General features: G+C 42.5%; 1 protein-coding gene across 1 annotated transcript in view; it reads right to left on the bottom strand.

The window, feature by feature from the left end:
• The window catches only part of PPM1H (protein phosphatase, Mg2+/Mn2+ dependent, 1H), a 158,942-nt gene that overhangs the window by 13,734 nt on the left and 123,646 nt on the right, over positions 1-21,562 (bottom strand). The window contains exon 8 of the mRNA XM_008571003.1: positions 6,759-6,910. Coding sequence (XP_008569225.1) covers positions 6,759-6,910 — 152 coding nt within the window. The remainder of the gene's footprint in view (positions 1-6,758; positions 6,911-21,562) is intronic.

Raw genomic sequence — 21,562 nt, 5'->3', positions numbered from 1 at the left:
TCAATCTCTATGACCTCCAACAACCCCACTCTAGAATGTGAGCTTGATGTATTTCCTGTGAATGGTTCATTTCATGACCCCACAAAAAGTCAAAGAACTGCCAGCTCTGCTACACTTCAGGGCAAACTCCACTGAAAAGATGAGAAAGAAAGAAAAAAACCTACTGCACTCATTATTCTGGCTCATCCACAAAGCCACCTTTTAATTTTCTGCTTCCTTTGTGGAGCACAAGGACTTAAGTACACCAGGTCAAGACCGTAAGCTCACTTCTATCCCCGTCTCTGCCTAAGAGGATGGGCCGAGGGTCAGAGCTTGGCAGACACATCTTATGCTAATCCTCTCTTCTCTCACAAGACGTCCTGGACGGGGAGATCCTATTTTAAATTCCATGTTGGGAAGGATGCCATCAGAGGAAGACAATGCTGGCAATTTGTTGAGAATGGCTGTCACTAGGAGGCAAAAGAAAAAGAAAAACAAAACAAAACAAAAAAGACTACACACAACATAAACAAAAGCCCAGCAATCAAATGGAAAAACCCAAAAGTCCTGCCTGTCACCAGACTAGTGCCCTGCTTCTTCCTGTCCTGTGTCTTTTTTAGACAAAACTGGGAAAAACCTGGTAAAACTCAAAGGAAAACAAGCCCACTCTAAGCCTCAACTGCAGAAACATGTTGTCATTCTTCTCACTTGTTTTGTTCTCTTTCCTCTCCCTCAGGCTTCCCACACTAGGAATACATCATTCCTGGTACATTTTGTATCAAACAACAGGCTGGCCTCATTTGGTCAGCACCCCGACCCCCAAGGCTCGGGTCCGGTCTCTCTCCACTTCCCCTACCCCATGATTAAACCAGCGAACCTGTGGACCTGGACCACATTTGGAGAGAAATGAATCCTCTGGCCAAGGAAGAGCTAAAAGAGCCTCTAGAATTACAGTGGGTCTTTCCTCATGACGGAAGTTATGATTTGGGCTAAAACTCATTAATTAGGGTGACTTCCACTCTTTTTCCATTTTGCATGATAAGATTAGAACAGCTCTCAGTTGGGAGGGCGCCTGGCACCTGGGACTGAGCTGTGTGTCCATGGGCCTTCCAGGGAGACATGCTAAGCCACTGCATGAGTGTGGTGCTCTCCTGCCAAATTATACAGATTTGTGCAAAGATGCCACACAAGGAAGAGAGCACTATTTACTAAAATTCCTAAGTGATGGCTTTGAAACAAAGTAAGCTTCTCTGATTTCCCAACATGGCTTACATTACTAAGGAGCACACTGGGGTACAGATGATCCTCATGTTTTTCACCATCAGATTGGCAGAACGTTTTCTGATTATGGATCATAATGAATGAATGACATAAATTCCATCATTATCATAGACTTCCTTTTCTACAACTAATTGTCACTTTCATTAATCTTGTGAGTTCGTAAGGCACCTCTTTACCTCTCACAGACCAGCTGTTGACACTGCCCCATGCCAGCCCAGTCTGACTGCTGAATTCCTTGAATGTGCCATGTTCTCCCTCCCCAGCTCCACCCCACCCCTACCTCGTCTGGCTCATGCTTCTTTATTCTTCAGGTTTAAGTTTAGACGTCCCTTGCTCTAGGTTGAGCTCCTCTCTTTAGTCACTCTTTTTTACATCTTTTTTCTTTTTGGCAGCTGGCTGGTACAGGGAACCAAACTCTTGACCTTGGTGTTACAAGGCTGCGCTCTAAACAACTAAGCTAACCGGCCAGCCATCTCTCTTTAATCACTCTTATTGAAACTTCCTTATGCTTCTGTAACCCTCTCGAGACTTTAAACTACAAGAGGGCAGAGACAGATCTGTCTTCTTCACGGATTCTTCCCTAATGTCTAGAAGGCCTTGCCTCATAAAATAGATTCTTAACAGTATTTCTCAGATGAATAAATCTGAATGAGAGTTATTTGGCAAAGAAGAAAACCTTGGCCCCCTTAGTTTGTCTTAAGATCTCAAAAATCAAACAGTACTTTTTTGATCTCCGGCCTGATCATCTCTCTCTAACCAATAAACTGTGCTCCTCTTGCAACTTTTCCTTTCTCTCATTCATCTACCTCATCCAGGAGTCTTTCTCGGTTTTGGTTTGCTGTCTTCCCTGAAAGGCAAACTGAAAAATATTTTTTCATTCTTGCCCTGCTTGTTTGGAGGAGATCCCTGTAAACCTTGCCTCCGTAGGCACAGTTCTCACGCACACCAGGAGCCTGCTCTGACCAGGCACACGCATACTGCCCATAGGTTAGCACTCCTTGGAGAGAGACAGGCTGGTGAGCAAGACCAGGCCGTCTAGGAGAGATGAAAAAGAAGTGCTGGGTGCCTTTTAACTCATAACTGGCAGCTGGCTTTGCAAAGCTTTATAAAAATAATCTCAGTAGAGAAAAATCAACATGAGAATGTTGCTAACAAGTACGATACTTAACACAGATTAAAATTAAAAACTTGAAAGGAGAAAAACACATTCAAATTCAAATAAAAGAATCTTTAATTACAGTACCATCAATTTCTCTGCACCTGAGCAAAATTATACCAAACAATCCTAGGAGAGAGATGAACCAGCTATGCTTTTTTCTTGAATTTTTCTGTTGTTGTGAAATGTATGAAACAAACAATAACAACAATCAACACCTCTATTGGTGCCTGCTATTTGTGCGGCATTTTGCATTATGTATATGTATTTCTGTATGAGGTTAGTACTACTGGGATCCGCATTTTACACATGAGCAACCAGAGGCACAGAGAATTAAGAAAATCTCCCGAGGTTACAAGGCTAGAAGAAGAGCCAAAATTTGAATTCAGGAAGTCCAGTAACATATTCCACGCTCTTACCCACTAGACTACACTGCGTCTCGTATTTTACATACAAATGAATGTATATAAAATTTACAGTTTTAAAAAAAACACAACCAACCATGTACCTGCCGTCTAGCTAAATAGAACCTTACCAGTAAATATCTTAGAAGCCCAGTGGATCCCTCCTCAACCACATATCCCCTCTTGTCCCTGTCACCTCTCCCCCCAAGGTAACCATTATTGTGAATTTTGGGTTAATTCTCTTGCTTTTTGTTACAGTTTTAATATCAATATCCCTGAATGAATGATAGTTGTTTTAATATCAATATCCCTGAATGAATGATAGTTTTCCACTTCATATAAATAGAATCATAATGTATGTATTCATCTATGACTTGCTTTTTAAATTCAACATTACGTTTTTGAGATTCTTCCCTGGTAATGAGCACAGCTCTGGTTCATTCCTATTTTGTGCTGTAAGTATTCTATTTTTTGTTTATCCATCCTACAGTTGGACATGTAACTTACTTCCAGTTTTTGTAATAAAAACAATTCTTTGGATATCTTTTTGCCTGACTGATGATGTAAGAATTTCTCCATGGAAGTTGGTTGTCAAATTTTAGCAGCATCAGAATCATCTGGATGGTTTGTTAAAAACACAAATTGTTGGTCCGACCATTGGAGTTTCGATTTGGTTGATCTGGGGCGGGGCCTGAGCATTCGCATTTCTAACAAGTTCTCAGGTGAGGCTGATGCCTTGTGGCCAGAGAACCACCCTTTCAGAACCACTGCTCCCTGGTACAGACGTAGCAGTGGAACTGCTGGGTTATATGAGTGTGCTCAGCTTTACCAGGAAAGCCAAGCTCTCTTCAGAGCGTTTCTAAAAATTCATATATCCATCTGTAGCTGCTCCACATCCTTGCTAACTCTTATTATCAGGCTTTTAAAATGTTGTCAATCTAGTGAGTAACCATATCTCACAGTGTTTTTATATTTCTCTGATTATGGAGGTTGAATATTTTTTCCCACATACTTATTGGCCATTACTTTTCTTCTGTGTAATGACAGTTTGGTTCTTGCTCATGTTTCTATTGGATTCTTTGTGTTTTCTTTACTGATCTGTGAGGGTTCTTTATATAGTATGGATAACAATCCCTCTTCAGTTATACCAGTTGCAACCTTACTTTACCTGGACTTGATTTTGGTTTATGATATGAGATAAGGATCAATTTTTATTTTTTTCTACTGTCTTAATTACTCTGGCTTTGTCTTAATATCCAGTAGGGCAAAACCCATCCAGCCCTACAGAAATGTCACAAACATTCTTGGCATTTTGTTCTTCCATATATATCTAAGAATCAGCTTGTTCCATAAAAACTCCATTGGTATTTTGGTTATAATTGTGCTGACTCTATAGATCAACTTAGGGAGAAATGTTATCTTTACAATGTTCTTATTAAAGAATATGTACATGTTCATAACAGCTTCTTATATTTTAATTGCTGCTGCATCTCCGTTATGACTGTTTTGTATTCCTAATACTACTTATTCTCCCATTTTTATTAATTTTTCAGAAAACTTATCTACTTTGTGAGTTTTTTTATTGCTTTTTAAAAGAAACGGATTTTTTTGGTATTGTGGTAAAACATACATAAAATAAAATTTGCTACTTTAACCATTTTTAAATGTACATTTCTATGTCATTAAGTACACTCACGCTACTGTGCAACCATCACCACCGTCCATCTCCTGTACTTTTCATGTTCCCCAACTAAAACTCTATACCCATTAAACACTAACTCCCCATTCTTCTTTCCCTCTAGTGCCTGGCAAACACCACTCTACCTTCTGTCTGTATGAATTTGACCACTCTGGGACCTCATGTAAGTGGAATCATACAGTATTTGTCCATTTGTGGCTGCCTTTTTTCACTTAGCATAATGTGTTAAAGGTTCACCCATATTGCAACATATGTCAGAATTTCCTTCCTTTTCTTTTTTTTTTTTTTTTTTTTTCCTTTTTGTCTTTTTTTGTGACCGGCAACGGATCGCAACTCTCAGTGTCGCGCCCGTACCGGACCGGGACCGGCAACGGGATCGCAACCCTCGGTGTTGCGACCGCACCTCGCTCAGCCAGTGAGCCGCCGGTCTGTATGTGGGATCCGAACCCTCGGCGGGAGTGCCGCCGCGCTTCCCAAGCGGCGCACTGTAGCAGTGCGCCACCGGGCCGGCCCAGAATTTCCTTCCTTTTTAAGGCTAAATAATATCTCATTGAGTACATTTACCACATTTTGTTTATTCATTAATCCATCAATGGACATTTGGGTTGCTTCCACCTTTTAGCTGTTGTGAATAATGCTGCTATGAACATGGGTATGCAAATATATGTTTGAGTTCCTGCTTTCCCTTCTTTTGGGTATGTACCCAGAAGTCAAATTGCTGGATCGTATAACTCTATGTTTAATTTTTTGAGGAACCACCATGTAATTTTCCACAGCGGCTGCACCATTTTATATTTCTACCAGCAATGTGAAAGCATTTCAATTTCCCCTCATCCTTGCCAACACTTGTTATTTTCTATTTCTTTGAAAAAAAAAAATAATGAAGATAAACTGAAGATAAAATTCCACTGTTGTTTGGCTCCTATTGGTGCTTTTGAAAAGGTAGCTGTCAGTCTAAATGCTATTCCTATGTATCTGTTTTGTCCTTTCTTTCTGGATGCTTTTAATACCTTTTGGATGGGGGTGGTTAAAAATTTTCATTTTCATTATAAAGCACCTACTTATAATTTTCTTTTTATTTCTTCTGCCTGAAATGTGTTAGGCTAACAAATTCTTTAGATTGTTAGGCTTTCTAACAATTCTTTAGTATCATTCAAGAATTCTGGAATTTTTTCTTCCCATTTTCTATAGTATTTCCTTTTGGAATTCTATTTAGAGCATCTTAGATCATCCTCCTAGTTCCCTAATCTCATTTCATATTTTCTCTTCTCTTGTCTCTCTGAGCCATATTCTGGATTATTTCCAGATCAATTTTCTAGTTCACCAATGCTCTCTTCAATTGTTTCTAATGTGTTTAATTCATTGAATTTTTTTAAGTCCTATTTTTATGTTTTTCATCTCTAGAATTTCCATTTCCTTATTTTTAAAATCTGCTTAGTCATTTTTATAGTCTCTTCTCCTTGTTCATATTTTCAATGCTTTTAAAAAATTTCTGAAGCATGTTAAAATATTTACATTTTTTACTGAGGAATTCAATAATGAAGTATTTGCAGGTCCAATTCTGCTGTTGTTTTTGCTGGCTTTTACTCTTGATGACTTGTTTCTTTGTGTTCTAGTTAAAGCTGCTTTTCTTCAGAGGAAATTTCCGTTTATTTCAGAGGATGTTCAAGGGTTGTTTAAGATTATTTACATTGCCATTATACTATAAAGGAATACCTACTTTTATCTTTCTTTCCTTTCCCAGTATTTTGCAAAAGAAATAATTTCCCAATGTTGAAAATCAATGCTGGGGAGCATTTACCACCACTCATCAGCAGGATAAAAAATTGGATTATTCCTACTTTGGAGGATATAAAGAACCTGACAAAGATATGCTGCTGAAATATCTAACAAATTAAATTCTTTACCACTATGTGTAGGTTAAGCTTATGATGATTTTTATTTGGATATTGAAAGTACCTCTTATACGAAATGCAGTCCCTTCTGCAGTTGGTTACTGAGTCATCCATGTCAGACTCTACTATAAATCATGAAGGATGAAAATTGCACGATTAGGGCTGGCTGGTTAGCTCAGCTGGTTACGGTGTGGTGTTATAACACAATGGGCAAGGGTTCAGATCCCTGTACTGGCCAGCTGACAAAAAAAAAAAAAAAGGAGACTGCATGCTTACTATTTATTTCAGTCATGCCATGCAAGACTGCTTGGGGAACAACTCCACAATCATAGACATGCACAAACCTGTGAGGGTCATCTGGATCACAGTTAGGAAGAAATTGAGTGATTGCTTCTGCTACTTCTTCATTTGATAAAACATCCCAGAGTCCATCAGTGGCCAAGATCAGCACATCATCTGTTCCATGATCATATCTGGAGAGCTCGTAGACTCTTACCTGAAAAGAACAGGAATATTACTACTTAAGAAACTGGGAACACACTGTTCTTCCTAACAAACTGACTTCTGATTCCTCTTCCCTTTTCCTGCCCACCCTCGTGGTTTTCAGGTATGTGTTTTTTTTTTTTTTTTTCTTTCCCTTTTTGTCTTTTTTACTGACCGGCAACGGATCGCAACCCTCAGTGTCACGCCCGTACCAGACCGGGACCGGCAACGGGATCACAACCCTCGGTGTTGCTCCCGCACCTCGCTCAGCCAGTGAGCGGCCGGTCTGTATGTGGGATCCGAACCCTCGGCGGGAGCGCCGCCGCGCTCCCAAGCGGCGCACTGTAGCAGTGTGCCACCGGGCCGGCCCTTCAGGTATGTGTTTTAAGGTACTTGATTATACAGTGAGTTTTGTGGCCAGGGGTGGCCTCCTCTGGAGACCTGCTGTACAGATATATGGGGCCTGATACACAGCTGTGAATGAGTCCAAGAAGTGGGCTTCTAATTGACAAGGAAAAAAATTAATCAAAAATGTAATGCCTGAGGTATAGCTGGAATGGTGGCTTATGAGGGCATATTGTGGTAGCCAGAAGATCAGCAAGGGGTGCGCTTGCTGGCCGTCCTTTGCATATTAACTCAGCAAACACTTAAGAAGGCCCTTCCCTGTGCCAGGTGCTACAAATGCAAAGATGAATAACATTTTCCTGCTTTAGAGGAGCTCTCAGTCTGTGGGGGAGAGAAAGCCAACCTACGAGTGTTAGTAGCGCTGTATGTATATTCATCTAGGACTAAGGAGAGACACTTACTTTATTTATCGTACTCACTTGCAATGCTTCTTGTCTACCTGCTCTGAGGCAAGGGGCTGACTCCTCTCATGTAAGTATGGGGCTCTGACACTGCACTCAGAATTGAGGACCCTGATCTAGGCTAATTCAAAGGACACATGCTCAGTGTGAATCTCCAAAGTGTGTCTTTTTCTGACAAACTTTCTTTCCTAATTTCTAGTACCTAAAATGACTTGGATATTTTAACATCCACCTAAGCTCCTTAAAGAGAATGGAGCAGCCTTGGAAAAACTAATAAAAATAAAAATCAAGCCTCGTTTGGGTTAGTTCACAACTCCATGTTCACCCTGCTTCGGTGGGGGTTGGGAGTGCAGGGAGGGGTGGAGAAGAGTTTGGGGTTTCACTGCTGTTCCCCGATTTAGCAGAGTCGGCCCCTGCCTGCAGCACCTCATGAAGTAAGAACAAAGCAGGTCACTTTAATCAATCTCCTTCAACCCCCTCATTACTCTATCTTATTTTCTAAAAACAAGTCTGAGTGAAAGCTATAGGTCAGGGTGGGGAGTGGAGTGGGGAGGAGGCTGTAGCACACGCCCCATTGCACAGTGTCATTACGTCACCTCAGATCTAGAGACAATACAATTCTAAGAGGCCTCCAGACTGTTCAAATCGAGGTCTTTGAAAGCCAAGCCTCCTGTGCTTTAGAAAGGTTTGCCCAGGCCAGTGATGCCCTGCCCTGGGGCTGGTGCTATGGGCTAACATCCCAGTAGCAGAAAGCAACCAAGTGCCTACCCAAGAGCTCTTGGTAAATTATGCCACATGAAGAGCAGCCAGCAGGTGCCAGGCCTGCAAACTTGATGGCAACATTCAGCTACAGGCCAGGACATGAGCCATGCACAGGAACATGAATGCAGGGCACTGCACTGGCTCTTCTCAAAAGGCATGTTCACGTACTGCTAAGCTTACATTCTAGAGAAGGCACGGAGCCTTATGAGCCAAATTAAAGAAAACTGGAAGGGGAACTTCACTTTCCGGCAGACCAGAAAGTCCCAAATGCCAGAATTCTATCCTCAGGCCACAACTAATGTGGTCCATTTTTCACTCTATCAGAAGCAACCAAACCCCCTTTGCTTTATGTGGTGTGATTCCTGGTATGGGAGAGCAGTGCTTCTCCAATGTGAATGTGCACAGGGATCGCCTGGGATCCTGTTAAACGATAAATGCATGAGGGGATGGATACACTAACTACCCTGACGCCTTTATTATACAACATCCATATGTATCAAAACAACAAATCGTACCCCATAAACATATACAATCACCACGTGTTAATTAAAATAAATAATACATTTTAAAAAGCAGATTCTCAATCAGTTCTGGGATGGGGTTTGAGATTCTGTGGTACTAACTTCTTCCCAGGTGATGCCAGTGCTTCAGGTCCATGGACCACACTTTGAGTAGCACGGCCACATAGGAATCCTACCGGCCAGGTTTGTAAACAAGGAGATCAAGGGCTCAGTGGACTCTGTGATGCAGGCTACAGAGAGGATAGCAAATGTCACCCTGAACTCCCAACTTCGATGTCCTAGCTCACTGTATTGTTACTTCCAGTATGCAGTAACTTGGCTTAGGAGAGACTGCTAGCTTCTCACTGGGGTATATCTACAATTAACTCCTTTGATAATAATTTGAGCTCCATTGAATAGAAAATATTAAGTGACAGGAGGTGGGGAGATGCAGATATCAGGTGGCCCAAACTTATACTTTCAGCTGAACAGGAGATTCCCTTTGCCTCCCAGCCCTAAGAGAGAGGTTTCCAGGTCTGAAGATAACCCCCATTTAATATCAGGATCTGCTCTGTGATTAGGGTGCCAAAACCTCTTCAAAGTGCTTTCTGCTGACCCAAGAAATTGACAGGTTGAGTTGTTCAAGCTGGAATTGTCCTGCCCGCTTCTCAAATGGAAATCTGGCCAGTGAAATGGGTGTGGGTTGATACAAACATGTTAGAAAATGCTACTCTTCAATTCCATCAATAAAGGGAATCCTTCTCTAATGCCACTATTCACATTTCCATACACGGCTCCCTAATGCAGTTTCATTAGCCAACGTGAAAACCCCCTTCAATACCCTTCGCCATGTAATTTTTATGTAAATAAGAAAAGCTAGTGGCAACCCGATTCCCTGAGGCATTCTCCAATTAACATCCTTTTAGGTTTTTACTGCTACCCTTTGTTTCCTGCTTTTTAGCCAATTTCCAAAGGACTTTGCCAACTTTCCACTTACAACTTGTGTCATATACATTAACCTGTGATGCAGAACATTGTGAAAGTGCTTTCAGAAAAACTGGATTGCCTTGCAAGCATCCCCCTGCATGCTCATCCTCCCCAGCAGCAAGGGCTTTAAAGGATTCCAGCAGGTTCTGGAGTCCTGACCTTCTCCCTGAAGGGGCTGTGGACCCTCCTCAACCAGACCACACTCACCTCCCCAAAGTTCCCCTGTTCAATTCCTTCAATAGCTTCCCAGTGTTCCTGGAAGCCTCACATCAAACTGATGGGCTCTGAGGATTCCCAGGACTCAGACATCTGGAAGGTCTCTGCCGGCCCCTGGAGGGGAGAGCTGTGCTATGGAACACCTTTGTCTGAAGGGGGGTGGAGAATATGGTCAGGGCTTCGAACGGCTCCTTCCCGTGTTTCCATCTGCCAAGAATCCTGGAGATTCTTGCAGTTTCTTAGAGCAGCCAAAAGATGGGGCCTGTATGGACTTGTCACCTTCCTGGTTTTGTTACACGTTTACAAAGCACTTGCTAGGTGCCAACTATTTCCCCACACACTGGGGGTACCACGAACAAAAGCGACAAAGTCTCTCAAAACTTCTAAAAGATTTGATGAGATAGATGCACAAATAAAATACAGTGTCAGAAGATGACCGGTGCTCTGAAGAAAAGTCACGCAGGGTAAGGACAGTGACAGAGAAAGTCACTTTAAAAGATGTGGTCATGGAGGGTCTTTAGAGAAGGCGCCTTCTGAACAAGTGAGGTGATTTCCCACAGGTCCCTTCCTGCATCTCTCCTTCCTTCTTTGGGGTATGTGCTATTCCTCTGGATTAAGAGTGTATGGACATGGAATTAAACTGGTGGTGAAGGAGTGGGGCTGAAGGCAGTGGGATGCCACCCCTGCTGCCAAAGCAATCCTGTGGAGGACCAGGGAGCAGCCACTTTTCTTTTCCCTGTTCCTCTGCAGGCATAATCCCTTCATGTCCACTAATACTTATACGTACACGTTCACTTGACTGGGTTCACCTGACTGTCTGTTCCACAAGAGTATTCTCAAACTGTAATGAGTTTAACAATCACCTGGGGTGCTATTTAACCAAATTAAGATTCAAGCGTTCCACCTTTAAACATTCTGGTTGTGCAGATCTGATTTGGAGCCCAGGCATTAGTGCACTTAAATAAGGACCCCAGGTAATTCCAATGCAAGGGGTTGGGGAATTTCACCTTGAAAACCACTGTAATAGGCAATAAACCCCTCTGGAGGTATAGTATGTCTTGTCCTGTTTGTTGCTATGCCCAGAACTGAGCACACGGCCTAGCACTTAGTAGCTACTCAATAACCAAAAGAAGCATTTCCCCTGTTGGACATTTACCCTTTCTGGCTAACAATGAGCACCCAGGGAGTTGGTCATTTTGTTTTCCCTCCAAAATTCAACTAACTTCTGGAGGCCAGAGATCCCATTCTGCATTTCTTCTGTGGACCTAGCAGTACCTTTTACAGTGTAAACCACAGCTGATAATCAGGACATATTTGCTGAGATGAACAATAAATAGGGAAAAAAGGGATGAGGAAAAAAATCAAACATAAAAGATCCATTCAGAAGACACCCTAATTTCTTGGTGACCCAACAGATTTAGCTTGTTAACTCTGACACTTCCAAACAGGCACCAAAATAGCGTTGGTGGTATAGTGGTGAGCACAGCTGCCTTCCAAATAGTCACGCATATGTAACGTGCTGATATTTATGAGAAGTAGCAAACTCTTTCCTTTTCTTTCCCGGTCCTCAGTGGAGCTGCCAACAAGCAGAAAACCACTCAGTGCTGGGGAGCGGGAATAAGTCTGGGGGCAACAAGAGCCTTGGCTAATGCGCCCTGAATGAGCGGAGTGCTGACTGCTCTCACAGGCTTCAGAGCACTTAGAGACACCCTTGCTGTCATCCCTGGGCACATACTTTACACGAGAGCCTGTGACAAGCAACTCTTTAACACAGCACCTCCACTTAGCCCTAGCCACAGGCTGCTGTTTCGGCGTTTATCGCACATGTGCTTGCATCTCCGCCCTATTACTGATGACATTTCGATGGCAGGTTAACAGAGCTCATACTACTGTAAGCTGACGCCGGCTTCTTGAAGCCACCTTTAAAAAGAATCCATCTATTCTTTCATTTGCCAAATCTCTGCTGCTTCTCCAGGATGCCCTCACAGCTTTTACGCCTTTAATCAGCTCAGCAAATTCTCCAAACCATTTTTTCCTTTTAAGTACTCAGTGAAGGATGATGAGCTCCCACAGCTCAGGCCTGGCTTTGTGGGAGAGGAAGAGCCCTGCCCTTGCTATCACAAGCCCGCACTTCAAGTCTCTGCTTCTAACCAGCTTTGGGACTTGAGGCAAGCCACTTATTCTCTTCAGCCCTCAATTCTCTCATCTCTAAAATCATTTTTTAAAAATGGAAAAAAACAAGAAAAATAAATATTATAACACCTGCTCTGCCTCTCTCACAAAGCTGCTATGAAGATCAAATAAAATAATGTGGAAGGGAATTACAAATTCTAATGCGCTACGTGTTACTCTTTTATGGCATGGATCTCAGGGCAGTAACACCCAGTGTAGGCTGGTTGGTAGAAGGAAAGGAATAGGAGTGGGCTCGGGGGACCTGGGGTTCAATTCCAAAAGTCTCATTCAACATAACAGTGATTTGGACTCTCAATGGCAATGTTGGGTCCCAAGGTAAAGGCTGTCAATAGGTGGTGTGAAATAAAGAGTTTAGGGCCGGCCCCGTGGCTCACTCAGGAGAGTGCGGCACTGGGAGCACAGCGACGCTCCCGCCGCGGGTTCGGATCCTATATAGGGATGGCCGGTGCGCTCACTGGCTGAGTGTGGTGCGGACGACACCAAGCCAAGGGTTGCGATCCCCTTACTGGTCACAAAAAAGAAAAAAAAGAAAGAAATAGTGTTTGAGGTCCTTCCCTCTATCCCATGTGGCCAACCTAAAAATGCAACCTACAGAACTTCAAATACGGCATTTGTGTACAAGAAGAAATGAAAACCCCAGCATATTTACTTGTGGTCCTATAAACCAAGTAGACTGTTTCAAGATTGGCATTCTGGCAGGCCATCAAGATTGCGTTCAGATTCTGTGTAGTAATCCTATCTACGCTATGCGATGTCATGAAATTAACCCAAATCTGGTGGCAGAAGACTTGGGTTTGAGACCCACCTCTGCCTCTTAGTAGTTAGGCAGAGGCACTTTGTTCATTCACAATTTCAAAACTTAAGGTCCACCTGCTGGGAACACCGAATGCAGGAGGAGTGCAGATTCCTCAGATGTGTTGGGGAGGCAGAGCTGGACACACAGCTCACATGCAGGGGAACTGCAGCAGCCACAACCTGGGGACGAGAGACAGGGCTGGTGTGTCTGGGCAGCTCTTCCTAGTTTGTTTCGGCTATAGTGCTGGATTCCCATTGGGAAGTGTGGGGAATGAGGCATGACTTCTCCAATCATCAGTATGAAGATTCCCTTTGTGAAATGAAAGGTTAGCACTAGGTGGCCACTAGGGATACTTTGGGTGCTAACACGTTCTCCGACTCTTCTATCATAGGGTGCATTAGACTTTGATGCAACTGACCACATGACTTCAGAGCATTTGGCTGCAAGCGAATCAGGTGACATTTAAAAATTACAAACATGTTGTCTGCTCATACTACCCAAAAGGAGCTGGTTGTCTTGGCTGTGGGTATAATTTTCTACTTGAAATATACCACAGATATTCTTGATGGTTTGTTTTTTCTTTCGGAGTCTACGGACAAAGTAAATATTTGACTTTGGAGAATGGACACAGTCAAATAGCTCAAAAAATTTCCAAACGAGCTAAAATAGGAGGCTGTGTGAAGACATCCTGAACTTGTACCCAGTGCCTGGCTGGCCACTATAGCACAAGACTTCCATTTCCTCCGTGCAAGGCCTGCTACTTTAGCTCTGGGAGGTAAGCTTTATGGAGAGATTCCACTTACATGCTGGGACACTCTCATGATATATTCCTTTCTCTGGGTTTCCAATGGCTTGTTCACCACTAAATCAAAGGCTCACTGAATAAATAGAGAGCAAATGGGCTTGTATTAGTCCATTTCTGTTGCTTATAATGGATTACCTGAAACTGGGTAATTTATAAAGAAATATTTATTTCTTACAGTTTGGAGGCTGGGAAGTCCAAGGTCCAGGGAACATATTTGGTGAGGGCCTTCTTCACAGGGTGTCACATGCGAGAATGGGCTGAGCTAAGCTTCTCACTCATTCTCCTTATAAAGCCATCATAACCATGCCCATGACCACCCATAAACCATCAACAGATTAATCCTTTCATGATGGGGCAGCCCTCCTAATCTAATTACCTCTTAAAGGCTCCCCCTTTCAATTATCCTAATAGGATTTCCCACCCTCTTAACACTGTTACAATGGAGATTAAATTTCCAATACATGAACTTTTGAGGGACATATCTGACCCATAGCAGGGCTTGGATCTAGCTCAATAATCATTTGAGGAATAAGTGAATAAGTCCATCTTCACTAAAATGCCCATTTGTAGGGATAGGAGACAGAAGAAATCCCAGCCTGTGAGTGCAAGTACATGGGTACAGGTCGGATAGATGGAGTTGTCTTGAGTCCATTCAGGAAGCAGGTGAGGCATAAACAGAGTGACCATACATCCCTTTTTGCCTGCAAGAGTTTTGGTTTATATCTGTTTTCCCAGAATAATTATTAATGGTGTCCCCTTTGACTCTCAAAAATGTCTGGGTTGAGGGGATGCTATGGTCACCTTGTAAATAAGGAAATGACTTTATTCCTGTGGCTGCTGCTTCTGGTCACTGAGACTGAAATAATCACAGTGTGTTACTACTTCACAAGACTCTTTTCATAATGGTTTTCAGAGATCTCAAGTGAACAAGTTACTATGCATGTTGCCTTAGAAGAGGAGACACTGTCACCATTGGTAAACAGTGAGATACCTGCTGTGTAGCAAAGTCAGTCCTAACGATTGCAGTTATTCTGGTAGCAAGAAGCCAGGTCTCAGCAGATCTGTGCACAAGAGAATGAGCTATGCAGCATCTGTAACCTATGGGCCCAGCACTGAGTCCACCGCCCAGGACTAGGGTATGGATGCACCATAAACCCATTTTAGGATTGCAAAACTGAAGTTTCTGAAGCACAGTGAAGAATGGTTTATGGCAGCATTTCTTTGGATCGTTTGCTTCAGTATTACCTTAAAACATGAAAATTGCTAGGACCCACCCTAGACTTAGTGACTCAGATTTTCAGGAAGTGGATTCCAGGGATTTGCAGTTTTTAGACAAACTTCTCAAACTATTCTTATATGCATTAATGCAATAAATTAATGCAAAAAAGACACTGCATGTTTAATTGAAACATCCAAATGAAATTATTGTTTCTCAAGGGGGGATCAGAGGGTAACAATTGCCTACAAGAGGAAATGTTTGACATGAACATGCAGGTTGTCTCCCATGGTGTGACCATGAATTTTATGAGTTGTCAAGCAAGTTTTATTGGTGTGTCAGAGTAAATCTAAAATTTCATTGTTTTTGTTTCTTTTTTTTAAAAAAGATGACCGGTAGGGGGATCTTAACCCTTGACTTGGTGTTGTCAGCACTATGTTCTCCCAAGAGAGCTAACCGACCATCCCTATATAGGGATCTGAACCCATGGCCTTGGTGTTAACAGCACCACACTCTCCCAAGTGAGCCATGGGCCAGCCCTCAAAATTTCGGTTTTATTCAAATAGCTAGTTGACAAATCTCAAGTCACTGGCTAAATGGGAACAACCCGGGTAAATGACACACAAATGCATACAAGTAGTGATTATACAGCTAGATTCGAGAGTTAGAGACGGAGATGGTTACGTTAGGCCAGGTCATGAAGTCTTTCCTATGTGAGATCAGAATATACCAGAATCAAAGAAAGCTCTTCTGCACATGCTTAACATGTGATTTTTCCCATGTGACTTTGCCACCAACATATTTAAAGTGATGGTTGGGGGGCAGCAAATAGCCCCAAGGGTGCACCACCCTAACTGAGAAGACAGAAGTATGAGATATTACAGATATAAGAGACTGAAGAGGAGGTTTAAAAAACTGTCAAATATGACTATTTAGGCTATCAAGTATCCTTAGAACTCATCACAGGCTAGAAAACAAAGTTAAAAAAAATGTTTATCCTGCTTCAATCCTCTAAGTGAAGTCTACCATCAGTTCCTACTGCTTTTTTTTTCTTTTTGGAAATAACTCAGACATGCTTCCTTTCAGTTTTCAGAGTCTCTACCCTAGCTCAGCTCATCATTGCCACATGGTTTCAGCCCACAGTGGCTGCCTTGTCTGCAGCTCCCCCCACCCCGCACCCCCACACTGTTACACGGGCTAGGAGACTCCCCTTATGAAGACTTTGTCTACTGCCTTAGGTCTGGTTCGAGGACCTCTGTAGTAAATAGCTTTACTATAGCTACTTGCCCTTTGAGCTAATCTTCTAAATTCAGTGACTTCCTATGGCAAATTTTATTTCATTCCAAACTCCTGCCTCCTTTTTTTTCGAGATTGTATAGTTCTCCCTCCGTTATCTAAACTCCTCTTGTCCCTTAGGAAGCAAGAAACATGGAGTTTATGACTGATCATTCTTTGGCTAGCCTCACCCTCCAAGCTGACCAAAAATTCAAATTTTTCAATTGACACTACTGGACTCATAATCCCTGTGGAAAGAGCTGGTGAAATTTCGTGGTTTTGATTGAGTAGGAAGAGGAACTAGGAGCTAATATGTATTATGCCAGGTTTTGTGTTAGTACTTTACATATGTGATTTTTTTCCTTAGGTCCTATTGTCCTCTTTTTTACTGAAGAGGAAGCCGAGATTTAGGTAAAGTAACTTTCTCAAGGTCACTTAGCTAGTAAGTGTAGACGTGGGGCTTGAAACCAAGGTTGGTTACCAGTCTGAGTTTTTAATCACTATATCACACTGTCTCCTAAGGTTATTTAGAGGGGTCTAGGAAATTTTTTTAACAAGTTCTTCCTTTTGTACCACCCAAAGATGATTACTGCTACCATTTTAGAAAACATCAAGACTTTCAGTTATGCATATACATTTGAGTATGCACATATACATGCATATATGATCACACTCTTTGTATATACAATCATATTCTGTTTTGCTTAATACAGCATGGCCATTTCCATGTCATTATACACCAATATTGTTTCTTATGAACCGGCCAGACTGTAGAAAGCACAAAATACAACAAAACATGCTCTTTCCCAAACTGGGATTTTGGCTGGGGGCATGAAAAGTCACCAAGGATCAGAAGACTACAAATGTTTAACATGTAAACATAAGATCTTAAATATTATTCATGGGAATAATATTTTCGGATAGAAAAAGAGTAGAAAAAGAGTTCTACTTTTTCGGAGTAGAAAAAGAGTCCCCTCCCCCAAATAATCATACTGTCTGAATATGAAAATGAATAGTCATCCTTCACTATCCACAGGGGATTGGTTCCAAGACCCCCCACAGATACCCAAATCCCCAGGTGCTCAAGTCCCTTATGTAAAATGGTACTTTCATAAAACCTACGCACATCCTCCTGTATACTTTACAATAATATCTAGATTCCTTATAATACCTGATACAATGTGAATGCTATGTAAATAGTTGTTATACTATATTGTGTTCTATTTGTATTATTTTTTATTTTTTTGAATATTTTCAATCTGTGGTTGGTTGAATCCATGAATACTGAACCCACAGTTATGCAGGACTGACTGTGCTGGGAATCCTGAAGCGTGAAGCCTTCCAGAAGCCAGAGGGGAAGGAAGATTAATATTTATTGACCACCTCTGACCATGTATCAGACCTGTTCCAGGCAATTTCATTGATGTTCTCATTTGCCTTCCCTAACAACTTGTCAGCACAGGCGTTTTTACACACACAGCCCCTCCCCATAAGGAAAAGGAAAGGTGGGCTGAAATCACGTGTGCAGCCTCTGCTAATACTGGCATTGGGGTTTAAGGTCTTTGTTCTCTTACAGAAGGTTGTTTCAGATGACAGAAAAAATAATATCTAGATTCTTTTAAAAAGCCAAGAATGAGCTAAACGAGCGATCTGGAGTTATGGAAAACAGCTGATAGAATCTTGGAATCCAAGGAGAGGAAAATTGAAGCAGAGAGAAAATCGGGTTCCATGTAGTTCGGTCTGGTGGGGGCAGGAGGATGGGACTGCTGTGTTGGGGAGGGACCTGGCTCTGCAAACTGACCCCCAAACAGAAAAAGGCCCTGTTCTTCCTGAGAGCCCCAAATGGAGCTAAAGGCAACAGCACAGTCTTGGAGTAGAGGCTGGAAAGAAGGGCGGAATTAGGAAGAATCCTAGCTCTACAGAGGGCCCATCACAGGCTCAAAAGGGAAGCGGAGCAGAGAACATCTGGAGGTTTCGACTGCAGGCAGGCCTGTGCCAAGCTGCCTGAGTAACGCAACACAATGTGTGTGCTGGACCGGGGGTGGGAGAATTGCTGGAGAAGAGGCCCAGGAGGAGGGCCTGGGCTCCAGTGCCTTCCGGTTAACCAGTCCTTTCCTTCTCCACGTGAATTCTGTTAAGATGGTATAAAAGAGTTTAATGGTGAGCTTCATTAAGCAAGAGGATGGAGAGCTGGCAGGGGCCGTTTTCCTTATGTGGAGCCAGAGGCTGCACCCTCTGCTGGTCCACATGGAACCATCTCCTGTGCTCCTCCCGCAGCCTCCAGCTCACAGGCTGGAGGTTCAGCTCGCAGGGGCTTCTTGTGGAATTCAGTTCTTGGCCAGAAATCCCTTCCTTAGACCCCGGAAGCTTTGAGGGAGGCTCAGCAAACCTGGCGGCTGCTCTTTGGGTTTGGCAAACTCGAGATTTTTCCAGCGCCTTGTGTTCAGCAAAACCGAAAATGTGTTTGGCTAGAAACCCTTCTCTAATTTTTAAACCCTTGTGCATTTTTTACGTAAATTTGATCCACATGTTTTTGATTTATTTATATTTAACTCATCAAATCGAATTAGGAGCTACAATGATGAATAGGAACAATGCTGATTTCTAAGAAGACTTTTGAGCCCCTTTTCTTAGAACTAAGTCACATCTCCCCCCTCCCAACCCCCACCCCCAACAGTTAAAACAACCAGACTGAGCTGGGTTTGAAATTTGGAACTCAAATGTGAAATAAAGATCCATGCTTGGCAAAGGCAAAGCATAGTGGGGGAATGTTCTTCGGAAGTCACAGAAAGTGGGGGATGGGATAACGAAGACAGGAGGGGACTGAGTCATTCTTCATGAGATAGTTTAAATAAATGAGCTGGACTCTCTGGGCAGCCCACAAAAGCCCCCTAGCCATTTCTCTTGGGTATTATCACTACCACTCAGGGAAAGAAGTTTCTGCCTCAGTGACTGGGAATTGGGGAAGGGGGTTCCCTGAACCTATCTTTCTTCTGTTCTCCTCCATAGTAGCCGGGTTAAGCTGCTGCCCCTTTTTCCTTCTAATGGCGCTGCTCTCCCCTGCCCCCTTCCTGGCTCCAGCTAAGCCTCGTCCATCTGGAAGCATTTAAAATGTACAATTTCAATCTCATGCAAGAGAATCTTAGGAGATATGCTCCATACCCATTAAGCTAAATTATAGGTGCACATCTTATTTTGCACAATTCTGTCTGGCCTGGGTTTACACACTCACAAAAGTACATAACTGTCTTTCCCAATTACCCTTTCTCCTATACCATCATTTTCCACAACTTCAGTCTGAGAACAACAGTATCTCCCTGAAAAACTCTGGCCACTGAAGTCCCAAGACAAAGCTGCTCCCTTAGGTTCAAGATAAAGGTGTCCCCTGAACCAGTACTAGGGAGTCCCTAAGATACTGACCAAAGAAATGTCCTTGAACTTAGCTTCTCTCCCCTACAGACCTTGATCTAATTAGACAGACCTGGGTACAAGTACCAGCTTGTTACTTAAAAACCACAAAACTTTTCGGGAGTTATTTTACTTCTCTGGGTCCCAATTTTCCAATCTGTAAAATGGATATAATAATTATACTTACCTCACAGAACTGTAAGGATTAAATGAGCTATTGTGTGTAAAAAAACTTAGCATGTTGGATGGGAAATAGGGAGATGTTGTTCAAAGGGTATAAAGTTTCGATTAGAAAGGAGGAGTAAGTTTTAGAGACCTACGGCACCACACAGTGAGTTATTGTATTGTAGATTTCAAAATTGCTAGAAGAGTGGATTTTAAACATGCTCATCACAAAAAAAAAAGTATGTGAGAGGATAGATATCTTAATTAGCTTGACTTAATCATTCTGCAATGTAAACATATATCAAAACATCACATTGTACCTATAGACATACAATTAGGATTTATCAATTAAAAATAAAATAAACTTAGTATGTTGTCAGCCCAGACTAAGTAGTTAATAAATATTAGTTGTTATTGCTATTTTAAAAACTTCCATACCTTTTCAACTCAACAACTTTTTTTTGTCTTTTTTTTCCCTTTTTTTTGTCTTTTTTCGTGACCGGCAACGGATCGCAACCCTCAGTGTCGCGCCCGTACTGGACCGGGACTGGCACTGGGATCACAACCCTCGGTGTTGCGCCCGCACCTCGCTCAGCCAGTGAGCGGCCGGTCTGTATGTGGGATCCAAACCCTCGGCGGCGCGCTCCCAAGCGGTGCACTGTAGCAGTGTGCCACCGGGCCGGCCCTCAACTCAACAACTTTTTTAAAAGAGCATTTAAGTTTTTGCAGAAGTTGACAGTTTCCTTCTAAGTACTCTCCACTTGTGCTGAATCAACCAACCCATTCCCTACAAACCAGCATCATTTCAGCTAGGTGAAATGAGGTTTCTGATCAAAAGACTGGGATTCTGACTGAGTCCTCGGGGAATCTTCCACGCAGGCCCATGTTTTAAACCTGTAGTCTCTTCTTGGGATCAATAGTAGTAGAGCAATTGGAAGATCTAAAATGTAATTTGCATAGAGATCGTTCTTTGTCAAACCATTCTGAACTTCTTCTCACTCTATATAAAAAGTATATACATGTTTGCATGGGGAGGGAGGTGAGAAGGAGGTTTTTAAACTCTGCTTTAAGAAGCAAATGGTTAATTAGTGTTTCCTGAGATTCCAAGGAAGCTTCTGGAAAGATGAAAGGTGAAGGCACCATTTAACATGTCTGATAAATGCCTGTCTCCTAAAGTGGAAAATACAGAAGTTCATGAGTCCAGTTACAAGCCCCATGTTCAGTGGAGTTCAAAGAAAAAGAGAGTTCAAAGTCCAGTACTTATTGCTTTTCTCTAATCAGAAGGAGTTTTAGCAGTAATTCACAGTAATTGACTGGAATAGAGGGACCTGTGTCAAGCTAGGGCTAGGGCTCATAGACCCTTAAAGCCCATTGTACAGACTGGGTCACAGACCCCCTCACACACAGGTTCACGAGCTAGGTAACAGGAAAAGATCCTGGGAGCCATGGGTAAGAAATTAATAGGTTTTATTCAAAGCTAGGAGCAGCTGCCCTAGTGGCCTCCCGAAGCATCCTGAGAAGTGGGGGGGGGGGGGG

This window comes from Galeopterus variegatus, unplaced genomic scaffold, assembly GCF_000696425.1.
Source record: "Galeopterus variegatus unplaced genomic scaffold, G_variegatus-3.0.2 Scaffold653, whole genome shotgun sequence".
Classification (NCBI taxonomy): Eukaryota; Metazoa; Chordata; class Mammalia; order Dermoptera; family Cynocephalidae; genus Galeopterus; species Galeopterus variegatus.
The sequence above is the reverse complement of the archived record's forward strand: the minus strand, read 5'-3'. Positions and strand labels throughout refer to the sequence as shown.